Source organism: Contarinia nasturtii, unplaced genomic scaffold (genome assembly GCF_009176525.2).
Source record: "Contarinia nasturtii isolate CC-2019 unplaced genomic scaffold, AAFC_CNas_1.1 Cnas_scaffold_285, whole genome shotgun sequence".
Taxonomy (NCBI): domain Eukaryota; kingdom Metazoa; phylum Arthropoda; class Insecta; order Diptera; family Cecidomyiidae; genus Contarinia; species Contarinia nasturtii.
In genome coordinates, this window is record NW_022197640.1 from 4,703,049 (window position 1) to 4,720,036 (window position 16,988).

Consider the following 16,988-nt stretch of genomic DNA (forward strand, 5'->3'; position numbering starts at 1 on the left):
AATTATAGCCCATCGAAGTTTCTACAGATGTGATCAATACGTATAATTTGAATTTCATGTTTAATTGCGAATTGATAAATAAAATTGTTTTGTTCGGTCTTCAGCCATACCATTTCTGTCTTAATAAATACAGCTTGGTTTACTTGAAAATCAAATTCGATCAAATTGTTATGCGGACAACGGTTGTGAGTAATAAAAGATAAGTAAATTTCAAAGAGAAGAACAAAAACAAGCGACAATAGACTCGCGCACTCGGCATAAAAAAAGTGTTTGAACAGACAACAAACAATGACTAACTCTAATATGCAGAAATTCAGCTTGGTTTGGTTTTAAGGAAATAAGTTGGTAGAATAGACGCGTGTACATTTCATGTGAAATAAATCCGATGTTTCATGGTCAACCTGTGTCTAGACTTCTCTACACGAGCTATATTGATGATGTTGATGAACTTCAAACGCAAGAATCTTCCATTCTTTTGAAGAAGGGAGAAAACATATCTATCTCTTTCTATCCCAAAGTAAGTGACTAAAAGGACAGGATTTACTCACCGTATATTCTACATACAAGGCTGCAGCGTTTGCTTTGGAAAAAACAAAACCTATGCACAGAAAATAAAGATGATGCATGAAGTTGAATTGTTCAATTTTTATACAATGAACTTGACACGAAAAGAAGTGTTCCTCTTTACATTTTATCATAGAAATTGCATTAATATTCACAATATAGTGTTGTTGTCATTGTAAAATGAAAAACGGTGTAAACAAGCTACTGCATTCAGGAGCGCATAACTCACACAAAGAAAAATTCGGTATATTGTCACATGCATATCGCGATCATTGTGCACATGCGAATCAGAACATAGGCACTGGACAGATTTTTCAGTTCAATGAACCAACGATGATCAAAATAAAAGTTAAAAAAAAAGATATATACGAAGAAGAAGATGGGAAAAATGTGCTGCAACTGGTTCGATACGACCGTCGATGAAGAGAAAAAACAACATCAATTATATCACATGAGCATTCTTTGTTGTGTGTATCGAACGCGTTATTTTTAAAACTCGAACAGAATGATTACTTTAATTATTTGTCGAGGCAGCCAATGTACTGTTCGAAACCATTTTAGATTTTCAAACTCTCATTGTCTCCGTCGGCGTCTCTCTCCCTCTCTCTCTCCCCTCTCATTTTGTTTGTGTTTTTGTGTGTCTGGATGAAAATAATTTGCAGCGTTTTTTTTTATTTAGAATTTAGCAGTCAATACAAATTGTTTAGCCAACCAAATGCATTGTACTGTAGTTGATTGCTCGCAAAACGATCAAGGTCACTTATTGAACATTACAAATACCAATGTCAACCAATTTGGGCATTCTCACGTTAAAACTGAAAGAGCAACTACTTAAAAGAATGCGTTTCGCGTCATCATGCCGTTTTATGTATGTGTATACATTCTTTTATCTTTGAAACCGTTAAAGTCAAAGTCCAAATTGTTCTGTCTGGTGTCTGACACACGATGAATTCGACATAACAATAATCTCAAGATTTATTTCACATTTGAAAATTGAATTGTAAAGTTTGAAGCCACCTGAATTGTATGAGAATATGATTCATATTACGCAACTATAGCAATAGCGTGACCTTCGTGAGCCTCATTTGAATATTCATCAAGAAATTATCGAATATAGATTCCATTTGAAAATAGTCTTTATTTAAAATGAGAGTGAAGTAACAATAATAATAAGCACAAAACAAAACAAAACATGATATTATTAACATAATATGCAAATGTTAGTTGATCATCATACTGTTCGATAGATCGGTTTTTCCTCTCAGTACGTGCTTTTGGAGATTCTGCAATGAAAAAGAAAGAACAATCAATATTTTGGCTTCCAACCGGAATACACCATCATAAAATATAAATAAAACAAACCTTGCTGAACATGTTGACGAGTATTCGATGATTTCGTCGAATTTTCGTTTCTCGTTCCATTTGTTGGCGCTTAAGGATTTCAGGTAATTTTTTATATTTCCGTCGAGTTTGGCTTATGATATCTCTCGATTTGAAAATTCGCATTTGAGCTAGAATATCGGACAAGAACATGCAAATAAACCAGCTAATTAAATTTTAATCATTCAAACGGGGAAAAAAAGGGTAAATGCTTTTGATTGACCATATTTATCTCAATTCAGCATTGTTAGCTACTCCGATTTCTACTAATAACAGCATAATTAAATTAGTATATCAAATCAAAATATTTATCGTGGATAAATATGTAGAGATGGAAATAGAGATTGACAAAGAGATAGAAAGAGAAAGAGAAAGGCACTGAAAAGGTATGAGCATTTAATGTTGCTTACCTAACGGTGGTGGCGGTAGTAGTCGTTTCATATTCCTATTCAGAGTTTTGGCGTTGGTACAAATGTTTGTAGCAAATAATTTTTTTCGTTGCTCGTTCCGTTGTTGTCTGTCATATAGGAATTGTGTTAACAAGCAAATTGCAATTTAATAAATAGTTGACTTGAAATTGTGATGTTGCTTACCTCAAATTATGCAAATCGTTCAAGCATTTTCGACGTTGTTCCGCATTTGCATAAAAGTCTGGTCGTCGGGTCTGCAAGTATTCTTGTAACGTTAAATTATCATCAGCTGAAACGATGGATGAATCGTTGCTACTGTTTTGCCCCCTGAACCGGGTCGTTTGTTCTTGGCCCACTGATCGTTGGTTATTTGTAGCAGTTTTCAAATCGCTGCTATCTGAATTACGGTTTGTCGACTGCATTTTATTTGTGTTTGCATACAATTGGTTGCCACATTCTTTCCCATTCGTTGCTTTCGTATTTGCATTGTGATCATCGTTTTGATTTTCTTGAAATATAATAACATAGGCCAACGCTTCTGGTCGCACTTGAAGTTGCTTGTTCATCATTAATTTTTTCACACGAACCGTTGGTTGTTCTTGAGACTCGGGTTCATTTTCTGTAGGTTCGTCGACGGCTTTCTTCAGTTGAATGATTGGCATTCGTTTCAAAGTGTTGGTCGTTTGTAGGCCAATCGAAATTTTTGAATCATATTGATGAGTGGTGGTGTTTGATGTCGAATTGGCGGCGACACCAATTGAAATTGAATTTGGCGATAAGAATCCATCGCTTCCAGACACTGATGTGTATGCATCGTTTTGCTTCGCTTTCATACGATTTTTGTTCATTCGCTGAATATTCTGAATGTCAGAGTATGAATCAGAGCTGTACGGCTTAGTGTATATCGGTTGATCTTGCGTATTCTTATTGCTCATAAGTTTCTTGGTGCGTTCCACCTGTGTTTGTGCATATTTTCGATCAAATTTTGCGCGACATGCCTTTGCATATGCTTCAATACCTGCGGGTGAATCACATAGAAAAATGGAAGTAATCGAAATTAATCAATATGTACTCAGAGAACGGAGCAAACAATGCCATTTTTATCCTGTTAGAAAACCGTTTCAGTGTAAAATTGTAACAACAGCCATTTTTCTACTCAAGGTTTTACTTCATATTGGAATTTTGGATGTCACCTTTACAGCTACATCTTCGAAAGAAAAATTGTGGTTATCACAATTTTACACTGAAACTGGTTTAGACCAAGGTAAAAACGACATTTTTCCGTTAAATTAATCAATATTTGAACGTATAATGAAAATTAAATTGCAAACAAAAATCTCATAGAATGTGTAGTACGATTACTATTGAACAATTAATCTATGAGTGATAATGATGGAATGGCACCTCTGCAATAATTTTGAAAGTAAGCATACCTTGTTCAATGCTTTCTTCATCCGAATTTGGTGTCTTCAATTTTGTTCGATTTTTCGCCAACTGCATATTTAAATGTGAATCCCACTCGGGATTTTTGTGCGGTTCTTTCAATTTGACTGGTAGTTTTGCCGATTCTCTGCTCGGGCGCTGTTCCTTTGAACCCGATGAAATTGTTGATGGTGGCGATTCGAGGGTGGTCTTATGTATCCAATGGCTTTTGCTTCCCATCTTTCCATGATTTATAAAATGTGAACTATCCTCCGTTGATTTGGATGAATCTGAAAATGATTAAACACCGTTTAATCCAATTTCTTCGCAAAATTAAACAAACAAAAAATTCACTCAAACCTATTAATGTGCTGGACACATCGGCTTGTGATCCATTAACACTCGAATGTTTGGCATTACGTCGAAAATTCTCATAGATGGTCAAATATTCGCGGTTATGTTTGGCATAAACCGAATTGATCTTTTCATCTGAAACATTTCCTTTGCTCTCATCACTGTCGTTCGTGTTAAGATTCTGTAAAAGTACTTTTAAGTTTTTCAGATGTTCGATCTCTTGATCGATCCAATTGAAATGCGTCTTTTTCTCATGCTCCAAAAATTCAAAAATTTCATTATTTTTCGTTGGTTTTTCAACGATTTTCATTGGCTCTGTGACACGTTGAACGCTTGGAATGTCTTTTGATTCAATGGATTCGATTATTTGCGTTTTTCGTGCGATTTCTTTTTCAATTTCAGACTGTGTAATGGGTAGTAACCAGTCTTTAACTTCTTTCTCGTCGTTCGAACCTTTTTTTACCTCCGAATGAATTAAATCTTCTTCTTTTCTCTCTTCATTTTTGTTCTCCATTTCTTTTCTTTTCACATCTTCCGCCCTTTTTTCACTTCCACCTTCAATTTTTTCGTTATTCACTGGCAATTGATTTGATTGAACGGAATCTAAACTTGATGACGAACTCAGAGCAGAAATGCCAGAAATGGTATCTTTTACAGCTCTTTCAATTTCGGATTGTTCGCTGTCTTCCATTGAGCTAACACCGGAGATTTTTGTACTCGATTTATCCGAATAAGACATAATCATTTGTGTTATGTCTTTGGTGTCTCTCGATTTAAGCAAATGCCGTACGATTTTTCGTATAAGCTTTTTCTTTGTTACGCCATCAGTTGTACGAGAATCAATTAGTGCATTAATCAAATCGACACCTTTTTGTAAATCGTTTGGTAGCACACATGATTCGTTTCGTTTTTCAACTGCATTCTCAGGTGTTTTATAAACACTGGGTTTTGGATCGTTTCGATGCATTGCATGCAGTGGAGGCGGCGGAATATTTTCTTTATCATCGATTGGCGGTATGTTTTCTTTATCGTCTGGATTTTCTTCTTGAATATAAATACTATCATTTTTTATCTCAATGCGACTGGGAATTTCACTGGCCGTTGATTCGTCTAGCAGCGGTGCTATTTGTTGATTTTTGTATGCATTTGGAGCTACAAATTCAAAACTTGTTGCTGTTGTTAAGTCTTCGTCGTCTTTTTGTGTGGATTCATGTACTTGTTCTGATTGGGAAAAAAAAACATTAGTTTTAACAAAATTAAAAAAAAGAGAATTAATTCTAAATGGACTACCAATTTCAATTTGAACTGATTTCGATGCATATGCAATTTGTGGTTGTTCAACTTGAATTCCAATTGCTTCAACATGAATCGATGATGTTTGTGACCATTTTTCAATTTGCTCCGTTTTCGGTTTTTCGATTGGAATAAGTTCGGTTGATTTTGGTTTGTTTCGACTAATGGATTCATTATTATATTGGCTACTGTTATCAGTGTCAACCGGTAATGGTGTGCTATGATGTGGAGCCGCTGAAAATGACATGAACTGTGTTGTGTCAACCGCATTTGCTGTATCTACTTTTGAGTGACGATACTTTTCCCTATATTTCTCCAGCGCTGATTCCCACAATCGTTTGCTTGTTGCCGGTGATAAATTTGGTGTATCCTTTCGTATTTTTTGTGCATCACGCATTTCAATAGCCGATTGTGTGAATTCTCGTTTTTGAAGTGGACTTTTGGACTTGCATTCGGGAGGTGCAAGTATGAGTAAATTATCATCAAAATTCAATCCGCGTTTAGCAAAGAATTTGGTTAGTGCACTACGTTCAAATGTTGTTAAATTGCTATTGCTTTGTGATTTAAAATCGATGATTCGATTATAACCAATGTCCGCCATCGAATCCCATTCCAAACGTACTTTGGCAGATGCAACACTACTCGCTGGTGATGTTTCTTGAATGCTATCATGAGTAGTTTGTTTGTTTCGTTCGGAACCCGATTGTGTGGCTAACTTTGATGCAGCTGGTGGTGTTTCTTCAACTAAAATCGATGGTTTTGTTATTGATTTTGTTGCAATTACATCTGTTTGCGTTTCTGTCGATTCCAATTGTAAGATTCTAGCTGGTTCTGGTACTGAATCAATAATTTGCGTAATTGGAAGTGTGGGCAATGATGTAGATGACGGTAAATTAATTTCAATGCTCGATTCCAAATTCAAATTATACGATTTACTCTTTGATTTTCCTTTAAATCGTTGCTGCGTTTTCTTTTCGATTTTTATTTGACTTGTATCAGTTGATTTTCCTCTGTCATGTAAACCATCGCCTGATTCACACACATTTTCTTGTGATTTTGTAGCACGTCTTGCTGAATCATCTTTTGATTTCGATTTGCAATCGCTTGAATTTAATTTTTCCAATGATTTTGCATTTCTTTTGCTATCATATGAATAACTACCACTTTCGTAGTTTTTCAAACTGCTACTGTCACTGGACGATTTACTAGTGCTTCGTCTCATGCGTAAATATTTTTCCAGATCACGATTTTGTCCATATTTATAATAGTAATCTAATACTGTTGAACTTAATTTTGATGTTTTCATTCGGTCTTTTTTATGCGACATTTTTAACAAACACTAGTGTAACACATAAACTAACAACAAATTCAACCAACAAATCGTATTAACAAAGTAGTCAAAATGACCGTTGCGATTGCTTGTTTACAAAACATAATATTAGAAATGTTCATTCATGGTGCATCTATACGTGACATTATGTCAAAATCTATCCACTTCAATGGCATTCGTAATGCCGATAACATAGTTCATTCATGAAACATCGGCAAAAAGTTCTTCGGAATATATGTACATCAACTTTCAATGTGATTTCAATTCAACTCAAATTAAAAACACAAAATATTCACCGCAAAATAATAATTATCATTTTAATTTTTAAAATTTTAATCGAGTATGAAAAATGTATGTATAACGTAAGAGATTCAAATAGTGATGTAGTATGACAACGAAATGTATATGCGTTTGCCCGAAATTTGGGCACATCAATCGGGCAACACGTAGTCACATGACAGAAATGAAAAGTCACATGAGCCATTTTTCGGTCAAGTCGTACTTTTGCTTGATAATCTGATATTCAACCAGCTGACTAACTCTAGTTGCTGTAAAATTTTCATTCACAACAAATCAGTCGTCAAATAGTTTGTGTTTTGTGATCGAATCGAACAGAGAAAAAATTTATAGAAAAATGTCGTTGTCAGCTCATCAAGCTCGCCGTGAACATGTTTTAGCTGTTTCTCGGGATTTTAATTCTCAGCCAAGATTAAGTGAGTTATTTTTTTTATTTTATTTAAATTGATTTTTCTTATCTCCCAAAAATTTCTTTCGGATATTTATCTCGCCTTTTTTCAATACACAAACATTCGTCAAGCTCCACACCCGTGATGAATTTTATTCTAACTTGGATATTGCAAATCGTTTTGCAATCGGGTGAAATGTTTTCGAATGTATTCCAATTGGAAACTGGTTTGATAAAAAAAAAATATCTATGCAAAATCACATTAAAACATTCGAAAAGTGTCATTCAGCCTTTTCTCTCATTAAATGTCAGCCATCTTGGACTGTACTGCGCTAATCAATACTCTTTCCCTGCACATACATTGTTTGTGATAAATAAAAAAAATGCAAATAACCATTCAAACAACCATAAATTTCGATTAAAATCGAATAATTAATGTTACATTTATAAATAGACCGTACGCAAAATAATGTATGAATTGGTTTTCATGTGAGTTTTATCAAAGATTGAATGTTTGTTTTATGTTTTGCATCGAATTTACTGGCAGTGACATGTCATGTGACCTAATAATATACACCTGACTATGTGAAAAATCCACAATTTCAACTGAGATTTAATAAATTGAATAGATTTTTATAGTAAAACAAATTTAAAATATTAACATTTGTGAATTGCTCTTTTTCGTTGGTGATTTTCATTGAATTACTCTTGTTTTTTCTGTATTTTTTAGCCTACAAAACGGTTTCTGGTGTAAACGGTCCATTGGTCATTTTGGATGAAGTAAAATTCCCAAAATACGCTGAAATTGTTCAGCTTCGTTTGAACGATGGCACCATTCGATCTGGTCAAGTGCTTGAAGTGAGCGGTTCAAAAGCTGTCGTCCAAGTGTTCGAGGGTACATCAGGCATCGATGCTAAAAACACACTATGTGAATTTACTGGTGACATTTTGCGTACACCAGTGTCGGAAGATATGTTGGGACGTGTATTTAACGGTTCTGGCAAACCAATCGACAAAGGTCCACCAATTTTGGCCGAAGACTTCTTGGATATTCAAGGTCAACCAATCAATCCATGGTCCCGTATTTATCCCGAAGAAATGATTCAAACTGGTATTTCGGCCATCGATGTGATGAATTCAATTGCTCGTGGTCAAAAGATTCCAATTTTCTCAGCTGCTGGTTTGCCACACAATGAAATTGCCGCACAAATTTGTCGTCAAGCTGGTCTTGTTAAGCAAACTGGAAAATCTGTATTGGACGATCATGAAGACAATTTTGCAATTGTGTTTGCTGCTATGGGTGTCAACATGGAAACTGCACGTTTCTTCAAACAAGATTTCGAAGAGAATGGTTCCATGGAAAATGTGTGTTTGTTCTTGAATTTGGCCAACGATCCAACCATCGAACGTATCATTACACCACGTTTGGCTCTTACAGCCGCCGAATTCTTGGCATACCAATGCGAAAAGCATGTTTTGGTCATTTTAACCGATATGTCATCATATGCAGAAGCTTTGCGTGAAGTATCAGCTGCCCGTGAAGAAGTTCCCGGACGTCGTGGTTTCCCTGGTTATATGTACACAGATTTGGCCACAATCTATGAACGTGCTGGTCGTGTCGAAGGCCGTAATGGTTCAATTACACAAATTCCAATTTTGACAATGCCAAACGATGATATCACCCATCCAATTCCTGATTTGACTGGTTATATTACTGAAGGTCAAATCTACGTTGATCGTCAATTGCACAATCGACAAATCTATCCACCAGTGAATGTGCTTCCGTCATTGTCACGTTTGATGAAATCTGCCATCGGCGAGGGTATGACCCGTAAAGATCATTCCGATGTATCGAATCAATTGGTAAGTTTCTCATCACATGACTAGTCACATTGAAATATTTTATGTGATATGAGTGAACCGTTAATCATATTTCATTTTATTTTAATACAGTATGCTTGTTATGCCATCGGTAAAGATGTGCAAGCCATGAAAGCTGTCGTCGGTGAAGAAGCTCTTACCCCAGATGATCTGCTCTACTTAGAATTCTTGACGAAATTCGAAAAGAACTTCATCTCCCAAGTAAGATAATTATTGTCATCATTTCGATAGCATTGAATACTCGTGACATATTTAACTGATTTTTTTTTCATCGCTTTTATTTGCTTTTTGTAATAGGGCAACTATGAAAACCGCACAGTATTCGAATCATTGGAAATCGGTTGGCAATTGTTGCGTATTTTCCCCAAGGAAATGTTGAAACGAATTCCAGCATCCATTTTGGCTGAGTTCTATCCAAGAGACTCACGTCATTAAACCATATTGAGAGAGATACCAATTAAACTCAAGCAAAAATGTGGGTAATACATGTAATGCCCCCCAAAAAAATACAAAGAAAATGTTATAAAAATAATAATTTAAAAAAATCGCATTTTTGCTCGTGTATCTACTACACATACAAACACACACTGTAAGTATTATACAAATTTAGCTAAAAATTATTTTTTTTTTCTCTATCTGTTTGATTTCTTGTAAGAACTACAAAAAAATAATAATACAAAAAAATGTTTCGTTTTATCAATGTTGTCAGAATGAGTATATTATTTGAATTGAGCCACGTAGTAAATGGCAACGAACAAAGAATAAAACATTTATAATTTGTTTGTATCAATAAAGAAATCCGAATAATAATTGTTACCCATTGACATGTCAATAGGTTTATTTTCTACAGCCATTATTCGGAATTCTGTATGCATGGTTGAAATTTAATCGAAAATAAAGAAAAACAAACATTTTATTGGACAGAAATTGTGTTGGTTTCCAATGTTCCACAAATCCAAAGGAACCATTAAGACACATGCACACCTATAGTAATATATATTTGTAAACATACATACAGAGAGAGAAAAATCATACCCCAGTGCTGGCCATAATTCAAATGAAAATTAAATCTTATCGAATTGAATACGCATACGTACAGTATGCCAGTATTCAAATATCCAAACACATAAATAAAATACACACACAAAACACAGCCACTACTTAAGTAATGATACAGCACCAACAGTTTGTAGAGAAGAAGGAATTGTTTCATTTAAATGTAATGTTAAACAGGAAAAAAATGTTTTATTTGTTTGTTGGTTTGTTCCATTGTATAGAATTTTAAATTGTAAAAAATAATGCTATAAAAATAATAATGATAATAAAAATGAAAATCATACTATGGAAAATTGCGAATCGAAGTTTGTTGATTTAGAAAAGGAGAAAAAAGCGAATATGCTATTTTCTCGACCATTTCCTTTGAATTCAAATAAAAGAGAAGAGAGCAAGAGGCAGGTATATACACAACTTCTTTAAATCCATTCAATACGCCCATTTGTCACTTAGTTTACATCTGTCACTATCATTTACATATAACCAGGGATTGTTCCTCTGAGGAGGATGAATGGTGAGGAGGAAAATGGGGAGGAGGAGGAGAGCGAGCAGGTCCTCCTCATCAACTGAGGAGGAAAATGTTTTTAGCTAAAAATTATATTTTTGTGATAAAAATAGCCCTTTGAGCAAAAAAAACTTTTTCTCCTCCATAGAGGAGGAGGATTCTCCTCGCTCTCCTCCTCCCCCTCATTTTCCTCCTCACCACTTCTCCTCCTCAGAGGAACAATCCCTGCATATAACAGATTTAAAATATACCAAATAATCATTTAACAAGGTATGATAACTGTGATTTGAAAGCATCAACAAGAGCATGTTCCGTAATTATGGTTTTTTTCCTTTCGAGACATTCATAGTCTACGAAGACTTTGATCCTATAATAATTATCAAACGATTAAAGTCAACCAATTTAAGTTGTTTACGTGTTAAATACCTACCGCATGGAAGGAAAAAAAGACACCAAACACGATGAAAGCGTAGATAATGTATATCCAAAGGCAAACAACGATTAATCGCCTTTTTCAGCAAAATGAACATAAATTTCATAATAATTACATCAAAAATGCCCACGCTTACATCGAATTATATTTGTCACACACAGTTCAGTGCTCATTCACACATCATGAAAGTCTTCTTCCAATTGAAGTCACTAGCATAATTACACGTGTTCATATAATGCATGCACAGTCTATAAATGTTCTACATAAGTTTTGATGTATGCACGGAATATACAGAATTTATTTCATTGGCTTTAATATATTTCACTCGCCGCAGCATGCCAATTTTGTTAATGCGTTTGCGTAAAATAAATATTCAATGTACAATGCACCTGTTTCGTACTATTTTACCAAATATTCACTTACACATACACACACACGCGCGCTGTATCTCTTATTGGATTAATATTTAATGTGAGCTTTTCATTTCACCACAAATCACACTTGCTGATCCAAAAAATAGAATGAGAATTTTTCTAAATGATTGAAAAAATAAAAATTGAATGTAATAAATTACTAGCCTACTAAGGTTATGTGGCTAAACAATTTTGGGTGGTCGAGTGTATTGTTCTGTTGAACTCCATTGCAATTCAATTTTCAAAAAGTTAAAATTATGCGTCAAAGCAAAATAAAAAAAATAATTGAATATTCTATGCAAGGATCAAATGTGTTTTGTAAATGAAATGCATGAAACTTATGCAAAGTTGTTGTCTCATGGAATTGCATTAGGCTTCAAATTACCAAACTCTCTTTCTATCTTTATCTCTATATATATGTGTGTGTGAGTGTGTATATTTGTTGGATTGTTGAAAAAGTGCTTATCAATAAGTGTGTCACTTAGATCGAATTGCAATTTGTACCTCCCGAAGTTATTTTACCGTGGTAAAACTTCGTTTAATTGAAATAGTTAAATAAATTGAATTTGTATGCGGTTTGAACGTTAGATTGTCTATTTGATTGCTTGCGATTAAAACAATTGTGCATATGCAGGTAGAACAGATAGTTAAATATTTAAATATCCATTTTCACTCTTTCTCCTCGCTGTCTCTCTCTTTGTATATCCATCACTTCTCTGATACTCGAATACCAAAAATAACCAATTTGCCATTTTGATTGGGGTAATTTGTCTGGCAGAGGCCCCTTCGAATATTTCTGAAATTTTCCACTTGGGATGTGAATGCTTTGACCAGACGTATGATTTCGATGGCTAGATAGCGCCTTTTGAAAATAGCCATCTATCTAGCCAGCAGAATCATACGTATGATCTTGACCATCTATTATTAATTCTAACTTATATTTTATGTGGTTTTTGGAATCAATGCATGTGTTCTTATTATTCATTATTGTCGATATAGGATGCTCCTTTGAAAAATCCTTCATTATTTTGTGCCAAAAATCACATCTTCAGAAAGACGGCATCATATAAGTTTCTTTGTTAAGGTTATCCAAAAATTACCTTTAAAATGGCTTATAAAACTTTGCGATATATTTTTTGCGAAAAAAAAACAGGCGATACTCTAGGGCAAATTTTCGTACGTATGCAACAGTGTTGCCACAAGGTACACTTCAATCCATTTTTATTCGACATTAAATATCAATTGGTGTCAATCATGATGCTATAAATCATTTGAAAATATTTTGTGAAATAAAATGAGGTCGATTCCTTTGCACTGTCAAATCATTGTCTTATTATCAATTTTGTTGTGAATTTTCAATGATGAAAGTATTTCAATTCTCTCAACCTCCATTTTTGAAACTCAACTTATGAGCACACAGCTAGCTAAGACTGCAAAAGACAACATCTCAAAAGAATACCAACAAACTACGAAAAAACAATGTTTGATGCTATATTTACGAAATATTACTTTGTCAGTCACAAAATTTTAGTCATTTCTTTACACAATTTCTCTCAAACCTCTCTGTCTATTCCTGAAAATAAAGAACTTTCACCGTTTCTTTCATCCAATAGAAACGATTTAATATCAAGTGTAGACAAATGGAATGGGAAGCTCAAGAAACAAGATAAACTTTTTTTCTCGCAAAATATTTTACTTTGACATCTGATGTGCTCTGTTGCAACTTGCAATAGTGAGAAAACTAAAGCAATTCAGATGAATAGTTTACAACGTTGCACATTACATATTTCCATTCCGTAACAACAAAAAATATAATGTGAAAACTCGTTCTCTATCTGTTTAGAATATTGTAAATTCCCTTTTGCAACAACTCGGTTGACCGGCTACGATAAAAAAAAAATGAAACTTAAAATAAAATGTTGTTGAAGGTGCAAATTACCAATTAAAATATTCTTTTTCGCTTATGGATTGTGATGTCCAACGAAAAAATGAACATTTTTCGAGTTGAAATGCAACATAGTCGCTCAACTAAAATCTCATCTGAATATCTTATGAAGTGCGAACGTAACAATTTATACACAATCAACATTACTTGGCACATTTTGTTTCTCGTTATCTTGCCTTTGACGTTATTGTGCTACATACTTTGCCACCAAACCAACCGGCCAAGTTAAGCAAGCACAAAACTTTTTCCGACGTCAATTAAATTAGTTTTATCATTTGCTAACTTATTATCATTATTTCACAATTTCTGTACATCACACTGTATAGACTATAATCTAGTAAAATTTTCTTCAGTTTTGATTTTTTTTTTTGATGATTCCGTAATGCTCAATATAACGTCTATATTCTTTCTAATGAGTTTTGCTTATCATTTTATTATTATTAATTACCACATATTTTCTTTTTCTCGATTTCAGATGCAGAGCCGGTTATTTGTCGACAATACTAACTAAATATATTGAATAAAATCTAAAGAAAACAATTTACTCTTTTTAAAGCAAGCAAAATGAATCACCTGAATACACATGCTTGGGAACTATTGTGTATCGAACCCGAAGCGAAATTAGATTTCATTTTGAAATGGAATTGTTTTTAAAATGAAGTTTTATTCAATATTTCATCGCAATATATTTTATAGATAATTTATAAGATGATGTCATATATTCTTCTTTAATTTTTAAGCAATAACATTTAACACGCCATAGTTTGATTGGCATGTAACCATGTAAAATATTTTCAGTCAGTCGTTCCATTGATCAAATTCATTTCTATTTTCAACACAAAAATCTACCGTTTATATATTTTCCTTTATATCTAAAATTTAGACTCTAATGTCGTACATTCCTTATATTCTTTAAATTGTTTGATCTTCAATTTTGATCCTAGGGGCTTTCTACTATTCGCGAATGGCAATTTATTCGCAAAATATAAACATTTTCCTATTCATACGTAAAATATACGAAATAAAGTATATTCATTCGCATCAACATCTATGAAAATTCGTATATTTCATTCGAAACCATTCGCGAATGTCGCATACTATTTGCGAGATGCGACATATTGCTGTGATTTGTACATAAACATTTCTGTGTTTAGTTTGTATGCATGATCATTTGCTTCCATTTGCAAAATATGTTTGAAACATTCGCTCACATATGCAACATTCGTATAAGTCGGAACCCCTAGTTTTGATCTAAAAGTAAATTAAATCAATAATTGTTTGAGCTCCGTAAATAGCTTATATAGATTTAAGCTTCGCTTGGGGTTAGCTATTCGTTTATAAATTTTAGAGGCGAGAATCAGTCTATAAATTTTTGATGAATATTTATCCAGGATATTTTAGAATATCTCGATATTAAACGCAACTGTGCATAGCCAGAGCTGTGTGCGTCGCACGTATATGTGTATCAAGAGCCGCACAAAAATACTTACAAAACAGATACAGCGTGGCTGTGTACTTGCGGCACTTGATATACACAGCTCTGTGCAGTTGCGTTAAATATCGAAATATTCTAAAATATCGCGGATAAATATCCATCAAAAATATATAGACTGGCGAGAATTACGCCCAATATCAATTTCATAATTTAGTTTGCTGTTACTTTGAATGGAGACATTTTAAGTATCTACTGATTCACTCCATTCAACCAAAAACCATTGCAACCAATATTTTGGATTTTCGGATTTTGTTAGAAAAGTTTTTTTTTGTTTCTTTCTGGAATTTGTTTTTGTCCAATGCAAATTAAATTTATGTGGATGTTTACTTCAAAAACTAAAAGTATGGATGCAGTGATCATACCGGCTCTTCTAATCTCAGGGAGACAGTTAATAATGTATGACTTTAATCTGTATGCATCCATAGTTTGAGTTTTTGAAGTCATCCACAAAAGTTTCAAATTATAGCATTGGACAAAAAATTAAATAGTTTTATTTTTGTTTCGAAATTCAAAATACTTTCATATTGCTAAATGTTCTTTTTTATAACAAAAAAACTAATATAAAGACAATTTAAAAATAATTCAAATGAGAATATTAAGAGGAACATGAGTAAACACATTTGAATGAATTTAATTTTAATTAAATGCATTAATTAGTAAGAATGCATTCCATAGCTAACCAGAACAATGTTTGTATAAGATAAAAAAAAAAAAAAAACAACATGAATGTTAATAAAATAAACCCAAACAATGAATTATTATTCCAAATAAAAGTAGATGAAAAATCGTTGAAGAGAAACACAAAGTTTTAACTTTTATTTTGATCCGAAGGCAATTGCAATTAAGTTCATCACGATGTTGTTGTATGTCAAATGTCCATGTCAGTAGTGTGCGGAGGAGGGTAGTGTGGGTTTACCCCCCTGTGATTTGGATGAGAATTTTTTTCGCGAAAATCATTCGAATTTGCTAGGGTTTTTGATTGAAAAAGTGAAGACCTTTTTTTTGCTCATCAATGTAGAAAATTGAGGAGAATTCTCCCAATTTGCTAGGGTTTTTGGTCCAGAGAGAATTTTTTCCGATTTGCTATAGATTTTCGCCTCAAAAAGTAACTTTCAAAAAAAAAAAAACGAAAATTTGTTTGATTTGCTAGAGAATTTTTTGGCCCTGAAAAATTTTCCTCGCCCACTACTGGTCCATGTATATTTGCATGTGTGTGCTTGTATAGAATGAATTGAAATGAGATGAGGCGCGCGTTTCTATAATCGATCAATAAGAATTTGCTTAGTGCATGCGCAAGCACACACAGAGATATTCTTGTACTACATTATGCCGGTTTTTCCGTTGGTGCGTCAACTAATTTGATACTCTTTCATTTGAGCTCAAAGCGAACCATCCACAAAAAAAACGAAAAAAATAAAAAAATATTGCGGTCGAATCACGTGCATCGTATGCTTCTACATGAATGCATTCATCTTCTCGATCGACGATTAGTTTTCACTTGTTTTAATATTTGGAGAATGGTTCAATTTCTCCATTTTGAACCGATAGATTTTCATAACAAAAAAATCATAAATTCTTTTCGAATACGTTAAAAACACCACGAAAAATTATTCCAAGTACAAGTTGAAGCTAACCTTGGCCTCCATATAAATACCTTTGGAATTAATATTTTTTCAATTCACTTACCAGCCAGCCAAATCGACAATTTTCAATATTTTTCCAAACTCTCGAATGTTTTGAGTTCTTAGAGAGCACTCTCACTAGCTTCTCAGTTTCTCAACTCATTTGCATAACTTTCAATCTTGACTTTTAGTACGTAGAATTG

At 33.6% G+C, this 16,988-nt stretch overlaps 2 protein-coding genes across 2 annotated transcripts; one reads left to right on the top strand and one right to left on the bottom strand.

Annotated features, from left to right (window-relative positions):
- Positions 1-1,682: 1,682 nt before the first annotated feature.
- LOC116337832 lies at positions 1,683-6,866 on the bottom strand. Its single transcript, XM_031762758.1, has 7 exons — positions 5,421-6,866; positions 4,137-5,351; positions 3,788-4,066; positions 2,538-3,372; positions 2,355-2,461; positions 1,927-2,075; positions 1,683-1,847 (listed from the first exon to the last, which is right to left on the bottom strand). Exons 1-7 carry the CDS (start codon positions 6,748-6,750, stop codon positions 1,785-1,787), a joined length of 3,978 nt encoding a protein of 1,325 aa, XP_031618618.1. The 5' UTR covers positions 6,751-6,866; the 3' UTR covers positions 1,683-1,784.
- A 392-nt stretch (positions 6,867-7,258) lies between these two features.
- LOC116337833 (V-type proton ATPase subunit B) lies at positions 7,259-15,881 on the top strand. The gene is made up of 5 exons (XM_031762759.1): positions 7,259-7,466; positions 8,169-9,301; positions 9,392-9,520; positions 9,617-9,908; positions 14,144-15,881. Exons 1-4 carry the CDS (start codon positions 7,388-7,390, stop codon positions 9,752-9,754), a joined length of 1,479 nt encoding a protein of 492 aa, XP_031618619.1. The 5' UTR covers positions 7,259-7,387; the 3' UTR covers positions 9,755-9,908; positions 14,144-15,881.
- Positions 15,882-16,988: the final 1,107 nt, after the last annotated feature.

What these genes read in the sequence shown, in the direction of transcription:
- LOC116337832 (XM_031762758.1), bottom strand. Translation starts at nt 6,750, where the DNA reads ATGTCGCATAAAAAAGACCGAATGAAAACATCAAAATTAAGTTCAACA. An exon ending in AACGATTTGCATAATTTGAG is followed by an intron (nt 2,462 to 2,537) that starts GTAAGCAACATC and finishes CCTATATGACAG; the next exon opens with ACAACAACGGAACGAGCAAC. An exon ending in ACTACCGCCACCACCGTTAG is followed by an intron (nt 2,076 to 2,354) that starts GTAAGCAACATT and finishes CCGATATTCTAG; the next exon opens with CTCAAATGCGAATTTTCAAA.
- LOC116337833 (XM_031762759.1), top strand. Translation starts at nt 7,388, where the DNA reads ATGTCGTTGTCAGCTCATCAAGCTCGCCGTGAACATGTTTTAGCTGTT. An exon ending in TAATTCTCAGCCAAGATTAA is followed by an intron (nt 7,467 to 8,168) that starts GTGAGTTATTTT and finishes TGTATTTTTTAG; the next exon opens with CCTACAAAACGGTTTCTGGT. An exon ending in CCGATGTATCGAATCAATTG is followed by an intron (nt 9,302 to 9,391) that starts GTAAGTTTCTCA and finishes ATTTTAATACAG; the next exon opens with TATGCTTGTTATGCCATCGG.